The sequence below is a fragment of the Varanus komodoensis genome, unplaced genomic scaffold (assembly GCF_004798865.1).
Source record: "Varanus komodoensis strain SLA01 unplaced genomic scaffold, ASM479886v1 scaffold38, whole genome shotgun sequence".
NCBI classification, from domain to species: domain Eukaryota; kingdom Metazoa; phylum Chordata; class Lepidosauria; order Squamata; family Varanidae; genus Varanus; species Varanus komodoensis.
In genome coordinates, this window is record NW_025335909.1 from 5,856,245 (window position 1) to 5,874,958 (window position 18,714).

Below are 18,714 nucleotides of genomic sequence, written 5' to 3' on the forward strand. Positions count from 1 at the left end.
CTTTGTCTGGCCCGGCCTGGCCAACAATGACAGGAAAGGCGAGGAGCCCCAGACGGCCTCCGTGCCCCCTTGCTCCCAGCCGGCAAGCGTGCAAGCGGTAGCCAGGAAGAGAACGAAGGATAGGAACAGGAGCAAGGTGGTGAAAAGACTGAGTCACGGAGGTCGAGCGCCCACTGGGGTGTCTTGCCCAAGAGCCCACGAAAACCTGGAGCCATGCCTCCCGTGCTCTCTGTGAGCAAAGAAAAACAGGATGCAGAACTGGCCTTGGAATCTGCGTGTGGGTTTTGTTTCCAGACAAGGTCCTAGTCTTTAGGGTCCAGAAGGCATGCTTGAAACGACAATGGGCGATGAAGCCCAAAGCTCAGCTGCATCCTGAACCTGGTACCAGCTGAGGGGTACCAGTTTCCACTGAAGAATGTCGGCAGTCACAGCTTAGGACACTGGCTGCGGATGACCGGAGTTACTGGCCAACATGTCGGACGGGAACCCAACTGGGCAAGGCTGCCTCGCTGCTGCAGTTTCCTAGGGTTGCCTGCAAAACAGAAGTTTCCATTATGGGAGTAGAGACGGTGGTACAGCCACCCAGCTGAAGAAATCACAGATCCATTAATCGCACATGTTTTGCTCAGGAAGTGCATGTGCGGATCACGTTTTACTGGTGTTTCAAACACACCGTTTCTCGAGTCTGTACCCAGTGCCTTCATAGAAGCTGCATTCCTTTCTAAAGGAACACAAAGCCTCTTTTGAGATGGCACCTACCCCATCTATTTTATGCCCTTACTGATGTTTAACGCTGCTGAATTGATTGTGGTCATGTCTGGGTTTTTTTCAAGGTTATCAATTCATGAATTCATCTGCCAAAAAGCAGACACCTGAGCCCACTAGCTCCTTTTGCCTCCGGAACCTTCTTTTAGGATGCAACTTCCATACCGTAATTACAGGGTTTAGACCAAACTCCTCCCAAAGATACTCTGGATCCAGACAACGGATGGAGGCTTTAAACACAAAACAACACAGAGAACACCTCGAATTGTATCCAAATGCATCCTGGGAGCCAATGGCATTGTTATGGAAGAAGCTCCAAGCACCCGCTTGCAGACAGAAGACAGGTTGCGATCTTTGGAATGCATTAATGTGTAACCCATCATTATTATACCAGCCTAACCTGGAATTCTTGGATCACCCGTGACAACCAAGACATGAAGCACCATCAGCAAATTATTTGGGGGTGTATGCATTAAAGATGATGTGTTCGGGCCATACGGGAAATGAAACGAGGACGTGGGACACAGCTGCTACCAATTCTAAAAGTTCTGCCACATTTGGTAAAAAGAGCCTTTAAAAATAGACCCACTTCAGCTAAATCTTAGCATTCTTTCTGTTAACTGGCTGCTTTCAGAACCAGCTGGCATTAATTAATGAACTATTCCAAATTTACTTATTAATAACGATCCAAGTGCTTTGTAAACTCCAGCCATTTTGCATGAATTAAAGAATGTGTGATGACGTTTGAATGAACACACGTACACAGTTAATGTAGCATTTGTGTGCAGTGTGCGGAACTAGGACACTAGAACTTAGAGGAACTTTAAAAATTAGGAAAGGAGTTCGGGCAGTGGCTGCAGTGACGATGATCCCCCAGGAGGAACCCACTGCGCTGACGCACCAAATCGCTGCTGCATACCTGTTCTCATGTTGTAAAAACATGTGCGCATACCTCTGCTCTCAATCCTGCTGCTGCCAGTCAGTGTTGACCACACTGGCTTACATGGACTGAGGAACTAACTCAGTTTAAGGTGGACTTCTATATTCCTATGATTACCATTTCCTTTTACTTTTCGTACACAATGGGTCCCACTCCAAGTGAAATGTTCAGGTGTGTTCCAATAAAACCAACAGTAAAATACCCAACAAATTTAAGAATTTTGTAAAGTTGTGTCCAGAGATACTTGCCTCAGAAATGGTAACTGACTTTGTGAATTAGGTCCGCCATCTTGAAATCAGGGCACATGGGAACACCCTGAGTACCTATGTGGAAAGACCTTCCATATTATATCCCCCTGCGCTGTTTTCTACTTCGAACTGCATTCTTCATTCCCTGCTGCCATCTAAGCCACGCACAGTCCGGTTCCTTTTCGGACAGTTCAACCCAAGCCGCTCCTCTGACCCACAGAATCCCCCTTTTCACCTGAGCAGTTCTGATCTTCCAAGCAAGACTCACTTCCCAATTGGCAGGCAATTGTTTCGGCAGCCTTTCAATTTGATAAGCTCACGTGTCTACCCAGCTGAAGTTTTAGCTTGCAGATAAATCTCTCTAAACTGATATTCCAAGGGTTGTATTTCCAAAATTTATTTTCTGTTCCTTGAAACGCTACAAAGGCCAAGCAATAAAACCCCCTGAACTAGTAAGTGTCTACCTCCCAGAAATCATGAAAAATTAACAGTCCGGCATGTATTTTGCACGCTGCTTCCCTGATAGGACACCATTTCCCAATGCAAAACTTTTTCAAGTGTATTGATCTCAGCTCTGTACATACCAGTACTCATGTAATCAATTCACTCCAGGGAAAGCAAGAAATCATTCCGCATTTTATTAAGTTTAAATCCCTTGAAATAGCATTGAACTTGTGCAACACCATGATTCGAAAAAGATCCCCAACAGCCTCTACCCACCGTAACACACAGGTTGCCCGAAGACCAAACCCTTTTCCAGCATGGTTCTCGCAACGGGACTGTTCTTCACAAGCACCACAACGGTGATGACTCCCTGTGTTTCTAGCACCTTGTTTGCATTACTAGGGGTGGGAAGAGGATCCCTTTAAAAACCAAGACCAAGACAAGCACCAAGAAACCACTTCAGATCTTTTACGTCCCTTGTCACCACCAAAGATCAGCTTTAGGTTTGTTTGTTTGTTAAGGAAGTAAAAGTAGGTTACACACATTGGCAAAAACACAAAACTCACTGGGGTTCCAGGAGACAAGGGGGAGTGCTCCCATCTCGGACATGCAATGCATCATACGGGCATGGGGGAGTCTGTTCTTCCATCAAAGCTCCCCTGAAGCTGGAGCTGAGGAGAGAGAGCTGACGCACCTGTTGTTTAGGGCAGAGTCTATGCGGAGTTGGCTCCTGCCCAGTTAATATGGCTCCCGCAAAGGACTGGTGCTCACCAGCCCACGCCCTCCAGATGGGCCTGTAATTCCTATCCCAGGCTCTGCATAGTGCAAGTGACTCGTGCACATGGAAGGAGACCTACTTCCTTCACGTAAAAAAATAAACAAGCTCCTTTAAAAACACACACGCATCAGAAAACCGCAGCCACGCTTTCGGCACCGCCTCCTTCCCCCCCTCCAAATTCGGCACTGGGTTGATGGAGCAGCCAAAACTGACGCCAGTCCGAGGGAGGAACACGACCCCCGTGCAGAAGCAACAGCCTGTCGGCAGGCCACGACTAACCGGTCCTGCGGATCACGAGGGCAGGCTGGCGTGACAGGCCCTGACGAGGGCCGACCCCATTCACACTTAGCAGTGGGTGGCAAGACTCATTTAGCACAGCAGCAGAGAAAAAAGCAAAACTGCACTCGCTTCTCTCACGCTTTCACTTTTTAAAAAAAGGTTAAGCCCGGACCAGAGTCGTCCAGCTCTCTATTTTTAAAGCCACGTGAAGATCTCAGGAACTGAATGGGAGACTTCAAGCCAGCGCTTTTCAGAACTCCCTGCTTCGGGACACATTTTGCACACAGAGTGCCAACCACAGGGCCCTGCGTGTTGCAAAGGATTCTGGGATGTGGTCCAGGACGCACCCTCAGCTTTCCCAGAGAGCCGGCTCGGGCTGAAGCGCCTGATCCAAGAGCACACCTCTGCCCTTTCGTGGCCTTCCCACTGAGCAGGCAGGTCAAGTTTCCCAGAATCCTTGGCACAACAGCCGAAAAAGTAACTCTACGCAAATGGAATATGGTTTACTACCTGTGTGGCCATCTCACCCTCTTCCCTTAGGTTTTCGAGATAAAATTCAAACCAGAAGACATGCATTTAGTATGTTATAAAAAGTTTGTGTAGTATCCAGTTATTTAAAAGGAGGCGAAGCTTGTCTAGGTTTGGAGGAAGAGCAACGACGACAAGAGCCAAAAGGTGCCTCACGGCTCCTCCCCGGAAAGCCCATCCGTGAAACACTTGGCCAAACAAAACAAAACCGTATTTCTCCTTTTAAAGGAAACACCGTCACTTAAATAAGTTTCTTTTACATACAGGATCCATATACATATTATATACATGATACAAAACCAGACACACACATGTACAAGCACCAAGAGAAGGCCAGTTCCTTCAGTAGTCTTGGAGTTCGGGGATATTTCGGTAAAGGTCCAGCGACTCTGGGTTGGAGAAGATGCCGCGCTGAGCCACCTCCTTCCCAGCAATGATCTGCTTGACAGCCACTTCAACCTTCTTCCCGTTGATTGTGTACTGCAAAATGGAGGATGAAACAACAGTGTCGTTGCGAGACAGACCTGAGGATGTCACTCCCGGTGCGGCTCACCCAGTTGGAGCAACATTTTCCAACCTAAAGGCAAGGCAGCAAAAGACACAGGTTCTCCCCACGCGGGGGCTGCTTTGGCCCTGGGTGAGCGCTTTCTGCGAAAATTCCCAGGCAGGCCGGCCTGGCAGCGAAGATGTGGCGGGAACACAGTTCGTACCTGACATTTGCTACCATTCCAAGACACCCACGATCCTCCTAAAGGGCTGGTCCTGATGCAGGTTCAAATCCACGCGGAAAAGAGCGCGAGCGGGTTGTGAATCAGCAGGGCCTCTGGTTCACATCTGACCTCTGCCTCGTTTTTTTATTACATGTGTATCTCCGTTTCCTTGCAAGGAGAGCCCAAGGGGGGTGGGGGGGGGGGGTTATCTGGTCCCTCTCTGCCTCTCCCTGCAATCCTCACAACCCTGGGAGGGAGATTAGGCTGAGGCAGCAACTGGTCCAGGTCCCCCAAGGGAGCTTCGTGGCCAAGGGGAGGCCAGAACCGGACTGGGAGCATCCCAGTGCCACACTGTCCACCGCACCAGGTCACTGCGTGGGATCTCCTCTTTGAGAGGTGGCCACCAAGACGGAGGCCTGTTCGTTCTGCACCGCGACCTACTTAGAGGGGGCACTGGTGACCCGGTCCTGGGGTTTTAGCTCGCAAGAGCCCCTCGGCTACTAGGAAAAACAAGGAGAAGCTTTGAGATGTTTTTGAGAAGCCTAAATATACTTCCAGGAGCTGAAGCACAAAGAAAAGGAATGGCCAGAAACGATTGGAGAGAGCAAGAATACAGCGACAATCACTTCTGTGTTGGCACATTTTTACCTCCACCATAATTAGAATTCAGTTATAAATTCCTCCAGAGTGTGAGCTAATTACTCATCGCAACCAGGGTTCCCAACTTCCCAGCTGTCATATAAACACCTCGATGCCGCTCTCTTTGGTCTCTGCGTTCACGTTGGCTGAGCTATTTGACGCCGATCTCCAACGGCGTGGAGAGAGTCAGGAGAGCAGGGGTGGGGAGAGCAGGAAAGGGGTCAAGAGTGCCCCCCTCCCCACACATTGCAGGTTTTAGAGCCATGCTTGTTGGCTGGGGGAGCGAGGCGGAGGCCCTTCGAGGCAAGAGACTACAAAGCAGCTTCTGGCACCCAGAATGGAACAGAGACGTTGGACTACATTCCAAGGCCTGATTCAGATTCAGAAAAGCTCACGGGGCAATCTTCCACGTGTGGACTGAAGGCAGGGCCCAAAATACCTCCTTTCAAAACCCAAACCTTTTTTAGAATGGGGGAATTAACATACCAGCACCACAAAACCACTGAAGGATGCGGCGTGGCTTCCAGAATTACCTCCATCCACGCCTTCCACGGCAGGAGAGACGGAGCCCCAGCTAAGATCTCTGGACCCATGGCTCCTCAGAGCTCTCTTGTTCAATCTAGTGCTGTCCAGAAGTTTTGGACTACAGTTCCCAGAAGCCCACAGTCAGTGCTGAGGAATAATGGGAGTCGTACTCCCAAGCATCCGGAGGGCAGACCTCTTCAGCTTTCACTTGAACAAACTTTTCCACCAGAATAGCTTTTAGAGTTTCCCCAAAACCACCCGGGGAACTGTAGTCTGGCGAGGTGGGTAAGGAATCGGGAGGTCTCTAACCAGCTCACAAAACCAGGATGCCCTGCGAGACGGGAACAGCGGTCAGAACACACGGGCGATTATTTCAAGGTTTGGCATTTGGCCGAGGACAGCCCCAAATCTTCTCAGTCCACCTTGAATAGAGTTGACTAATGCTAAACGTCTCCACCTTGTGCCTTTCCTTTGGCTCTTGCAAAAGAATTCCGCAGTAAGTCGGGGAGGAGTCATACATACCTGAAAGTGGACAAATACCCTTAGTGTTAAGGGACTTTCTGAGCCCCTAAACCAGCCCTTTCGGGGCCCTCACAATAGGAAGGGGGTGGATTTTTAAAAAGACATTTTGCAAAATTATTTTCTTTAAATTGTAAGAATGGGAGAATGTGGAATGCTTTGCAGGGGGGTGAGGGGAAGCAGCTTTTGGGCACAGACAAAGCAAAAGCATAATCCTTTGTTATGTGTGTATTAAGAACACCCAAGGATTCTCACTCAACAGAGCACATAAATCAGGTATGGATCTTCAACGGAGAATAGGGCTTGGAGAGTGAGTGAGTCAAATTAACTGTGTGTGTGTGTGTGTACACAAAAAAGCAAGAAAAGGAGAAGGCTTATTCGAAAAGAAAAGTACGCATGCACACACACAAAAGTTGCTAAGCAACCCAGACAAAACTATTTATAAAATTCAAATACACTTTTTCAGGAGGGGAAAAGTGAGGCTAAAATTTCCAGGCATGTGTGGGCTTTGAAGAGGGATGACAACTGTTCCTTAATTACTATTCCAAGGTGACAATGAAAAAAATTGATAAAACGTGGTGGCAAGAAAGAAGAAAAACACAGCCTTGACATACCGGAATGCCTTCGGTTTCTAGGATGAGGCTGGGAACATGCCGGGCCGAGAGTGCGGCGCGGATGGCCTCCCTGATCCGTTTCACCAAATCTGGGCTGAACTTCTGGTCCGTGGCCATCTTCAGGAAGAGAATCACCCGTTCTTCACCATCCTTGTTGTACTGGGGGACACAGAGGCTGTCGGAGACCTCCTCAAAGGCTTCCACTGCCCGAACGAGAAACAGCTGGGTTGGACACACGGGCGCCTCCAGCCCCCTGCACGGGTGGCTGGCGATCTATGGCAGTCACTAGCCTGACCTGGTTTCTGGCCGTCCAAGACCTCGCAGCCCCAAAGCCCAGGTGACCAAGATGGCCACTGGATCCCCCACCACCACCACCACCTGCCTTTGCGGGAACGTTGCTGGCCCTAGTGGAGAAGCTGCCAGGGATCAAACGGAGCAAAAGATGGATCAAGAATTCGGCCTGGCAAGGGGTGCATCAGAGGAAGGGGCAGGAAGTCTCCATGAGCCTATTGGTTTTCCCTCTAAACTGCGAACCGCAAGGTGTGCTTGGGAGCTGCAGGCTAAAAGCCATGGGATCCCAGAGCCAGTGCTTTGTCGCCTTCAGCGTGGCAGATTAGGGGCTGGGATCAAATCCGTGGGTTCAAATCCCTGTTTGGACACAGAACTCCGTGGGTGTCCCTGGACACTCGCCTTCTCTCGAACTGAGTTCCCAAGGTTTGGTACGGTGCTCGGGTGGCTGGCAGTCGCTCTCTGGGACACAGGGATGCTGGGGACTGGGACTGGGGACCCTCGCATGCCAAGCAGGGGCTCCACTGTGGTGCAATGGGCCAAGAATCCAGTGGAACCCAGCCCAGAAGATACCCAGTGCGTAAACCAAAACACGCTCTCCATCGCTAGTAGGGTCATGGTAAGTCGTGGCCCCACGCAAAGCCCTTCACAGGTGCCTGGATGGTCATGTGTGGGAGATGAAATCCACGCTCCCTCTGGCTTCCTTTTGGATTTGAATATGTCAGCCACGTCCTTCCTCTCCCACCCTTCCCCAAAAGGAGGGGGAAAACATATAACAAAGAGAGTATTTCAAGGAAATAAAACTGGGGGAACAGAGGGTGAAAAGGGAAGGCCATTAAAGTTTCACTGCTGCCCACACAGGGGGATAGAATTGCAGCCAAACAGTGGCCCGATTCACTCGGCCGCGGCTTCTGCGCCACCGCCTTCGCCTGCCCCTCATTACCGCAGGCTCTCCACCAGCTCATGGACCGTGCTGACAACCTCTTTGTGCGCACGCAAGAATTATGGCAGCAGAGAGCAGTCAAAGGAATCTATTAACGAGGCTTCACTCGAGACAACCGAGGCCTGTGTGCGCTGGCTGTCTCTTGGAACGAGCGAGCCACCCCGGCAAAGGGACTGCTCACGCCAGATGGGCCAAGACAATCTCGCAACGCAGGCGCGTTGCACAAACGCCGGGCTCCTGGAAGGCGACGGCGACAATAAATCTTCAAAGCAGCACTTCGTTCGGGGCAGCTTTTTAAGGGGGGGAAATTAATAGGGTGCAAGCGTATTATGGACCTGACACTCTCGATAACGTCTTGTGCTTCTGCTCACGGCCCACGAAAGCTGTAGCCAGATCAAAGGGCCAGCCTCGGAGGTGTGACAAGCCTCTTTGTCGCTTGGCTACAACAGGATCACACAGCAGCCCCTCCGGAAACTGGTACAGCTGATAAAAGTTGCCCCATCTCACAATTCGGGGGGTGGGGGGGCGGGGAGAAGCACCAGTGAACGTAAGCTGCATACCTATATTATAGATCTCCGAACTGCCAAACCTCACTCCGCTCGGATTCAGCGTGCCATCGCTGCGGAAGGACAATGCCGGAGAGGGTCGTTAAGACACGGGCGAGGTCGGATGGCGAGCAAAACGGGCGCGATACATCTTGCTTCTCAGTAAGGCAACAGCGTTAAAGATGCAATGCAGAGGGACCCCCGAGGCAAAGCGCTAACCGTGGTTCAAGGTACTGTTATCCTCTAAAGATTCAGACCCATCAGAATGAAGCGCGTGCGAGTTTGGAAGAGGTCAGAGGAGAGAAGGCAGGGAGGTGCCGCACAGAGAACATCTGTTTTAATCGCTCTAAGTAGATTTCACGGCCGTGCTGCCTGTCCCCGGCACTCCGGGATGCTAGTTCAGCAGTGCCTTTTATAGAGAGCACGCCAAATAAAATCCGGAGTGCCTGCAAGCCAGGCCAGCAGCCATCAGAACCAAGCCTAACTGGAACTCGGCTCAGATGCCAGGAAGGACAGTCCTTCCCACAACAGTTTGTTTGTTTATTAATTAAACTATTTCTATGCCGCCCCATTCGCAAGAGCCAATGATATCAAGCCAACTGCAGGGAAGCAGACTTTCTAAATAAGCTTCCTTAAAAAGCCGCTGGAGTCCAGAGGAGAAGGCAAGCCCGGGCTGCCATTTGCAGTAGTGAGGGCTGATGGGAGCTGTAGGACTCCACACCTCCGGGTGAGCCCTTCTCAGCCCTCCACATCTGGGGCTACAATTCCCACACTCCCCCTGTAGGATTCTGAGCATTCTGGACCAACACATCTGCAGGGCACTGGGCTGAGATTCTAACTTCTTATTCCAGGATATTCTGCCTTTTATCCTACAAGGAAGCCAAGGCAGTTCCCATCATCTTCCTCTTCATTTGATCCGCACAACAACCCTGTGAGGGAGGATAGGCTGAAAGTTTGCGGCTGGCTTAAAGTCACTGAGTGAGCTTTAGGGATGAGCGGGGACTAGAACCAGGGTCTCCCAAGCTGCAGTTCCAGCCATCACGCCACAGTGGTCAGAGGAAGCTGCCAGAGAGATACTGGCGAAGAGGCACAGAACAGAAGTTTCGAACACCTGGTTCCACATGGTGTGAGGGCAGAAGACAGACAGGAGAAAGATGCCGCCAGTGAAACTTCCCAGCCCAGCCACAGGAATCCAAGCCCATGAGCCAAATCAAACTGGCACTGCATCTTCGGTCACCTGCCGACAGGTGGGCCACAAGCCAGCTCTCCAGCTAGCACGATGCCTCCTCCGCAGATGGCGAAGCCGAGGGGATGGCTTACCTGCGACCAAGCATGACGATCCCTCCCGTCTTGGGGTTGATTTTGCAATAGTCACCGTGAGCCCAAACACCTGTCCGGGGGTGGGAAAGGGAGACACTGTTTGAAGTGCTTCTTGCTGCAAGTATTTGTGGAGCTGAATAGGCCAAGGCTCAGTTGCGCCGTCAATTCTTACGCTCTCTTCTCCTTTCCTACTTTCTTTTTGACAGATGGATCCCAGTCCATTCCTGGCACTGGTGAACAGGTACCAGAAATAGGTGGGTTCAAAGAGAGTTTCAGGTGGCCAGGTGGGTTCAAAGAGAGTTTCAGGAGTGAAATGGGGGAAGCAGGGAGACACACAGATGGCAGGCAGGCAAAAAAGATGCTCCACATGCCAGCGCGATCAAGTTCACAATTTCGTAAGCAAATATTGGTACCCAACTGTAATTCTCCACTGAATGTTCAAATATTAGTTCTGCAGGCTTATCGGCTCAGGACAGCCAACAGCAGGGGGGGAAAGAGCTCTGCACCAAAATTATCTCACTACTTACCTGGATATTTTGAAAAATACGCCTTCCTATATTTGCTTCCGTTCTCGTCATTCCAAAAGTGTGTCGGCTGACAAGGCATGGGCCGGGTGCAAACCAGCTCTCCACTTTCCCCCCAGACTGGCTTGCCTGTGGAAAGGAACACAGGGAGACGCATCTTTTTTCCTGCTCCACTATTTAGGATACGACCAATATATTCATCACGAAATAGAAGGTCTGCAGCGATGGGCAAAATTGTCTCTGCTGTTTCAGAGAAGTCTTGGGGACACTCGTTCTACAGGTGCATGGGGCTAAAAGGTAGCCCCCCCACACACAAACCCAACATATTTTAGCTAAAATCTTAGTGCAAGTAATTAAGCCTTAAGAAAGGCATGTGAGCTTTTCGGAATGGAAAGGAGAATGCACGAAATTTTAGTGGTTTTTCCCCACATTTTGCATACTGAAGTTGTATTTTACTATCTATATATTCATACTTTTTAGTTTTATGAATTGTTGGGAACTGCCCAGGGAGTTTCAGAACCTGAGTGGGCTAGGAAGCAATATGAATAACAATATTAATAAATAATATTAATTTATTGACAATTTATTAATGAAGGAGCGCTTACGTCCATATATGCCCAGCCGCCCCTTGAGATCAGCGGGAGAGGCCCTCCTCCGGGAGCCCTCAGTGAAGGAAATTAGGAGGGTGGCTACTCGGAGGGGGGCTTTCTCAGCAGTGGCGCCTAAGTTATGGAATGCGTTCCCCAGAGAGGTCCGCCTGGCGCCGTCGTTATTTGTTTTTCGGCGCCAGGCGAAGACCTTTTTATTTAAGCAGCATTTTAAATGTTAATATTATTGAATTTTATTCGGCCAGGGCGGCTTATTTTATTTTACTGTATATATTTTAATTGTTATTGTTTTAATGTATTTTGTATTTTATTTGATGTTGTAAGCTGCCCCGAGGCCTCGGCAAGGGGCGGCATAGAAATGTTTTAATAAATAAAATGAAATAAAATAAATAATAACAGCAGCTTTTTTGGAACTCTGCATACCTTCATCATTCCAAGCTTCCACTGCCATTCCAAGATTCCGTGCCTGGATCTCACCTTTGTAAACAGGAATGGACATGTTCTGGCCCATGAAGCAGGAAACAATATCTGTGCCACCTACATCGAGATGAGAACAGCCCATAAGCAATATTTTTATTGTAATTAATAATACTAATGAGCACTTTTCCCAAGCATGTCAGAAGTTGCATTCTGACACATCTGGGTTGCACACACCGCTCCATGACGTACTCATGCAACACAGTGTAAATTGCACATAAAGTCACACTTAAATCCGGTAAAGCAACGAAAATGAACCACCACCACAGGGGTGTGCGATCCTGTTCAGATGTCAAGGAGCAGAATAAATCCTGGATGCCAAAGTCAGTGGTAAAAGCAGATTTAATGATGGGATCTAGCAAGTCTTCACCTGAGATAGACCCGAGAAGGACACTGCTCTTTATGTGCTTGTAGACGTATTCGTAGCTCTGCGGCTTGAGAGGTGACCCAGTCGACAAGATGGTGTGCAGCGTCTGAAGGTTGTGAGTTTCACCTTAAGAGAAAGCACCACGTAAAAATCAAAGTCACTCCAAGTGGAATGACCGTCCTTCCCTTATTCCGTTTTAATTCTGCGCTTCCATCTGGGAACCGGTGCTGTTTCACTCCCGGCCGCTCCTAAAGGTAGGCCTCTCTGGGCCGAGAGAGCACGGGCCCGGGCCGAGCCGATGCCTCCATGGCAAACCCTTCCAGCAGACCCCAAAGCCAAGAGTGACTCAAGGGCACTCTGGCACTTACAGGGTTTAAGGTTCTTCTCTTCCAGCACCGCTAACCATTTAGCGCCAGTCCCAAGGATAGTGATCCTACAAGCAAAAGGAACGAGCCTGATTAGAACAGGGTTTTGTGTGTTGATAGCCCTGTTTGCAAAAAAATGCATGCAAGGAGAACGCTGGATTGGGCCCCTGGCTGGTCCCCCTTCTGCTGCCGTCACATCTCTGCAGGAGGGCCCTGGACGCAGTCCCAGGCATTCCCCATTAGGGCTAAGAAAGAGACCCGCCTAAACACTGGGAGACCCCGTGCCGGTCCTTGCCACAAGGCCATGTTCGAACACCACAACCCTCCCTGCCACACCCCCCCCGCCCCCCACCACCCAGAAGCAGCTCCTGAAGACTTTGCCAGAGCCCGAGGCCTTCCTGAAGGGGGTCGGCTCTCTGTCACCAGCTCTTCAACGCCTCAGGTGGACACCAAACCAACACTTGGGCTCGCTGAATGCAAGCATGAGGATGCTTCCTGCCCCGAGCCGTCGATTTCTGGTGTTGCAGAGACTCTGTCGGCACGGCAAGCGTGTGGCCATCCTGCGAACCTCGCCAGAATGGGGGTGAAGGTTGCATTTGGAGCTCGGATCCTACCCCTGCCCTGCAGCTAAGCTTTTGGACGAGGTCCCTTCCGTCGCATCTCCAGGAGCCTCAATCAGCAGTGGCAGCCATTCTATTAGCATTCTCAAGACACTCACAACTCCCAGCTTTGCCCACTGACCCATCAGGGCTGAGGATTCCGGCCAAGACGTGTTTTTAACGGACAAAGGACCATTTCCCTGCAACGGGCAATATACTATGCTGTTCCGGAGTCCCACTCAATGCCATGACACCAGTCTTGGAAAGCAGCCTATCGAAACGCACAAGCCGAGCAAATCGAGGCGACCCTGTTCGCGAGGGCACGTCCTTCCGGGCTCTGACACAGCTCGAGCTCTCATGCACCATCACGGCTTGTCAGTGACCTGCGGCGGGTTCAGGTGGGGAGGGGCTGGCCACTTTTCTGTCTAGACGCGCACAGAAACGGAAGCCCCCTTGAGAAAGCCAAGGGGTGCCTGGCCCGTCGTCCCGCACGGACTACCTACCCCAGTCGGTCGACCAGATCCCACAGGACGCTGGGGCTCGGAACGAGGGGCGAGCCGTCGTAGAGGACCACCGAGGCACCCACGGCCAGAGCAGACACCAGCCAATTCCACATCATCCAACCGGTCTAGGAGAAAAACACGTTTGAGCGTTTCTCTTTCCGAGAGGCAGAGTCATATCCGAGGCCGCCCGTCGTCACCTATTTCCAGAGCTGTGAGAAGCCAATCTCGCACTTCCTTCTCAAGGACAATGCTGTGCACACAAATCTGTCGCGCTGTCACAAAACGGCAAAGCAGAGCCCACGTCGCACGGGTGATCTATGGCCCCAACAGTGTGTCCAAGTGAAGCGGAAGGCAACTGATTTAAGTCGCAATCCCAGGCAGTCTGTGGCTGCAAACGATGTGGGCTGGGGAAAGCTGGGAATTATGGGACTTTCTTTCTGCCTAAACATTCCTGGGATTGTACCTTTAGTGAATCTGCAAAGATAAATACTGGCTTGCACAAGCAGGCTAGGATCCTGTATATTTTCCTAGCAGTGAACTCTACTGAACTCAAAGGGGCTGACTTGCTGAGCGGACGTGCTTAGGATAGCTCTGTAAATCGCAGGGGTTTCTTTTTTGGAATCTGAACAATAAAGCAAGAGCGGCAGTAACTGTTTTGAAAACTCATTTCAGAAAGAAAAGAAAAGAAAAAGAAAAGAGAGAGAGAGAGAGAAAGACAGAAAGACAGAAAGAAAATGTACGTTGGAATTGAAGTCCTTTGTAATCTGCCCAAAGAACATTTATTATTGGGATTATTTTAAGCATCATGAATGAGTTTTTAAAAAGTTAGAAATGAAACACAGAGTTAATTGTTCAGTGTTTTTAATGGTATTGTGTGTGTCTTGGGGGTTCATTTCTCAGTTTATTGGTAAGGTTACTGTTTTAAATGGCCCTGCACTGCCTTGCTAGCTTAGCTTATTATCAGTCAATCAGGCTTCTAACAAGTTATCGCGGCCTCCCTGAAGCCAGCATTCTTCCCCAATGTGTTGGACAACACCCCTCATCCCCATCACACTGGGAGGGGCTGATGGGAGCTGTAGTCCAGCCCATCTGGAGGGCAGCAACTTGTTTGGCTGCTCCTCAATTTTAACATCATTCTCCCATTTTATGGCCCTTTTCCCTCATGGCTTCTGGTTTGACCTGTTTAATAAGAACTTTCAACCATCTTTATTGTGCATTACCCGAGGGCTGCCATGTGGAGGGGGCAGCTTCCAATTTGCTAAATAATGAACAGAAGAAGGCGAAGGAAGAAGAGGAAGTGAAGGAAAATGAAAAGGAGGAGGACAGCAGGGAGGGGGAGAAAAAGCAGGAATTGAAGGACAAGAAAGACGTTGAGGAGGAGGAGAAGGCGCTTACCGTCGTGTAGTACATGATGTTATCATTGCTGGTCATGTTGCCATGGAGAATGTGCTCCTTTAAGTGCTGGATCAGTGTTCCCTGGGTGGGCACAGGCAGACATATGGAAAGAAGAAAAGAAGAAGCCAAGTAGGGAGAGCCGGTGCCCTTGGGACTCGTCCCCGTCTCTCAAAGCCAGGCCAACCTCGTGGGATTGCTGTGGGCACCCACAGGGGGAAATGGGGAGGACCGCTGATGCTGCCGTGAGCGCCTTCACACAGGAGGCAGAGGTCCCAATCCTGCCCACCAAGATCCCTGGAACACCGCACCGCTTCTCCCTGCTGCCCTTCTCCGCTCACCTGGCAGACCCCTGCCTTTTGTGCAGCCCCCTCCCCAGGCTGCAATGGTTTTGTTACAGGTAGCAAGACCTTCCGGCTATGTTTAGGGCCATGGGCTCAACTCTCCCCTTTCTAGGGTGAGGCTCCCCAAAGCCTTTTCAAACTGGAATGGAGTCCTTGGGCTGCAAAGGCTTCAAGAGCAAAGAGAGGGGCACCCCCAGCATCCAGAGAAGCTGGAGATGGGTGCTAGTGATAGCCAGAGGGACAACTGGGGAGCATCTCGAGGCTCCAAGAAAGGTGCTGAACTTAATTTCACTTCCAGTCCACATTTTTGGGGACAGAGCTAAAAGCAAAAAGGATTCGGTCAAAATGCCGTCACATTTCGTGCAATGAAGTCAGTCTCGGGGGAAGCATTTCTAAGCCCCCCGACTGTCCATGGCTGCGTGAAAGACGACGGGGACAGAAAGAAACACCGCCTTTGATCCCCTAGAACTGCGTTTTGCACCCCTGGCATGGAGCGGGGTCGTTTGTAAATAAATATCCGAAAGAACATCACTCCTTCTCCGGGCTTTGCGTAAATTCAGGAGCAGAGGAGGAAAAGCTTGCAGAACCTGTATTCTCTCTTACCAAACCCTGGAGCAACTGCTTCTGTTCTGAAATATCCTGCCGCCATCTAGCGGCAGAAGCAGAATTTTTGTTTTGCGTTGAATCTTTGTTCTAGCAAGAGCCAAACCGGGGAGGTACCTGGACAGCACGATGACCATTCACCTCTCCTGTGATGCCTCATTTTGCATGATGCTTGGGGTGCACAGGGTTCAATTCTGATCAGGATCACAGTGCAAAGGGAGGGGAGAGCCAACCCTTCCCTACCCAGCGAGAATCCCAGTGAACTCCACCCCCCACCACGACACGGCAATTGCTTTCCCAAAGCGCCGGAAAAATGTCTTCCTCAACACTAATTGCTGCTCAGGTTGGGGGCGATTTCTGCTGGGACTACAGGGAGGAGAATGCCACAGTCAACAGGAATGTAATTCCACGTCCTTTCTTTCGTCTCAGCTTGTACGCTTTAAAAAACTGCTGAAACTAACATTCTGGCTGCTGCTCAGCTCTTCTTCTGATCACAGAAACGCGCTCTGAAGTGGCACATCTCGTGTTCCCACTCCAGCTTTTCACCCTCGCTGCTACCTGCGCCTTGCCTGCGACGACATAAAAACGCGAGAGCGCCCGCCATCTTGCCAGCTGCCTCTCACAAGTGGCAAAAAGTTTCTCAGACAAATTAAGCTTCGCTCACCACTCTCTACCTGCTTAGATGGCAATTTTGGAAAGGAAGACACTCCCCAGAGAGGTTCGCCTGGCGCCAACGCTTTTTCCTTTTCAGCATCAGGCAGAAACATTATTTTAATGTTTAATTGGTTTGAATGTGGCTTTATACTATTGAATACTTTATACTTTATACTATTTATACTTTATACTTTATACTATTGAATTACTGGATGCTGTGGCATTTTATCTGTTGCTTGTTGTAAACTGCCAGTAGAGGGGCGGTCTATAAAAGCTTTGGATGGATGGATGGATGGATGGATGGATGGATGGATGGATGGATGGACGGATGTTCCAAATTTGAACTGGGGACTAGACTGTCTGGGTATAATACCGATGGGCTGCCACCGAGCTCGCTTTCACACCTGTTTATTGTGCTGCAGCCACAACACGCCACTCTCCGGACTGCAAGCCGGCCCCACGAGCATGTGAGATTGCTGCCCCATCTTTCCCTGTCGTGGTTGTTTTCTCCCGGCAACTTGTCTTATTCCCATGTAATGAATATTCCACCCTGATTCCCAAGCTGAAGTCTGAAGTGCTGCAGTGCTTCCCATCCCCACAGCCTCTGCCTCCGCATCCCGCTGGCGACAGAAAACTAGCCAAGCCCAGGTGGTCAGAATCTGCTGCCCCGATGCACTCGCCTTTTTGCAGGCTGGACGGTACCCTCCCTCTCTCCAGCAACAGAGTCCCGAGAGTCTGCCACGCCAGGGGGAGAAGACCTACCCCCGCAGAATGCACCATGCACTTGGGAGCCCCCGTCGTGCCAGATGAATACATGATAAAAAGAGGGTGGCTGAAGGGAAGCTGCTCAAATTCCAGCTGAGGAGCTTGGTCTCCCTTGCCCGCTGCCAGGAAATCTTCTAGAAAGACGCTGGAGGGAAAAAGAACAGGAAGGAGAAACTGGGGAGGATGGATGCCACTCTCAAATTCTCAGACATGACTGCATGCGAGGCCGACTGCAGTTCCAGCTGCCTGGATCAGTGCAGGTCAGATCGCCAATCCTGACCATCACATCGAATTTCATTTTGAAAAAAAGTTAACAGTGCAGGCAATAGAGGAAGCAACACGCTACATGTCTCATCCCTTGATGGGGAAGGGAAACTCAGGAGTTGCACCCCCTTCAGACATCAGGGCAGGTCTGTGAGATAATGACGGAGTCTCAGAGGCATCATCCTGTCTGCAGTTCTCAAATACCCTTCGAGTTAAAATACTTTTAGTCCCAGGAATCAGGCGCCCCTCCTGATGAGGGCAGCTGGCCGTCAATTAAGTGTGTTTGGTTTAATCCACTGACCATTGCTTTAATATGGACTGAGTTTAAAACAGACCAACTCTCCAATCTGGGGCCTGCCAGATGTGCTAGACTGCTGTTCCCGGCATTTCAGTGATTGGGAATGCTGGGAGCAGTTGCTCCAATGCATCTCAAAAGCAACAGGTGGAGGAAATCTGCATTAAACCATTTTTTTCTAAGTACTTGGACACTCGCATGGGAAGTGGGGGAAATGGAACGGCAGCCATGTCCTCAATGGGGGAAGACCCCGCTGTTCCAAATGGATTAGAACTCAGACCCAAATTTAGTGCTGATTTGCAAACTCATCCCATATCACTCAAGGAACTGTTCAGAGGAGCAAGAAAAGGTCTGGACCCGCTCGACACATTGGCACAGAACGCTTGCTGGTTATCAATCCTTGTTAAGCACTGCAACCCTGAAGAAAACACAAGCCCAACTAACTGCTGAGCTGCTCAAAATAGCAACTGTAAATTATTCACCGTTTGTTTTTAAGTGTGAGCAAATGCGGAAAACATTTCCAACTGCCGCAACTAGTATCTCGCACACCCAGATGCCCCTGTCTTCAAAAGCACTGAAAAACCTCCCCATTCTGATCAGTGAATTCATGAGCCAGAAGAATCAAGCCCTGTGAATCGGGAACCGTTTTCAAAACAGAAACGGCATCAAATTGGGAAAAAGCATAGCTGTGTCAGTCTAGTGCTGCAGAAACAGCCAAGAGACCAGTGGCAACGTCAGGACGAAGAGATGCATTCTGCCACGCTGCTTTTGAGGACTACATTCCATGAGATGCAACAAACCAACAGACGTAACATCCACGAGAGTTTACGCCGCTACATTTGTCAGTCCCAAAGAAGCCACGAATCTTT

General features: G+C 50.1%; 1 protein-coding gene across 3 annotated transcripts in view; it reads right to left on the reverse strand.

Annotated features, from left to right (window-relative positions):
* Window positions 1-424: 424 nt before the first annotated feature.
* Window positions 425-18,714, reverse strand: part of AACS (acetoacetyl-CoA synthetase) — a 31,724-nt gene continuing 13,434 nt past the window's right edge. For 2 of the 3 annotated variants that reach the window (XM_044440886.1, XM_044440889.1), the window contains exons 8-18: window positions 17,284-17,431; window positions 14,924-15,004; window positions 13,529-13,653; window positions 12,430-12,494; window positions 12,065-12,187; window positions 11,641-11,754; window positions 10,613-10,738; window positions 10,086-10,155; window positions 8,781-8,839; window positions 6,990-7,192; window positions 2,577-4,462 (exon numbers count right to left, since the gene is read on the reverse strand). In XM_044440886.1, the coding sequence (XP_044296821.1) occupies window positions 4,325-4,462; window positions 6,990-7,192; window positions 8,781-8,839; window positions 10,086-10,155; window positions 10,613-10,738; window positions 11,641-11,754; window positions 12,065-12,187; window positions 12,430-12,494; window positions 13,529-13,653; window positions 14,924-15,004; window positions 17,284-17,431 (1,252 nt within the window). In that variant the 3' untranslated portion in view covers window positions 2,577-4,324. Of the gene's footprint in view, window positions 533-2,576; window positions 4,463-6,989; window positions 7,193-8,780; window positions 8,840-10,085; window positions 10,156-10,612; window positions 10,739-11,640; window positions 11,755-12,064; window positions 12,188-12,429; window positions 12,495-13,528; window positions 13,654-14,923; window positions 15,005-17,283; window positions 17,432-18,714 lie in introns of those variants that run through there. The other variant, XM_044440887.1, reaches the window with a different exon arrangement.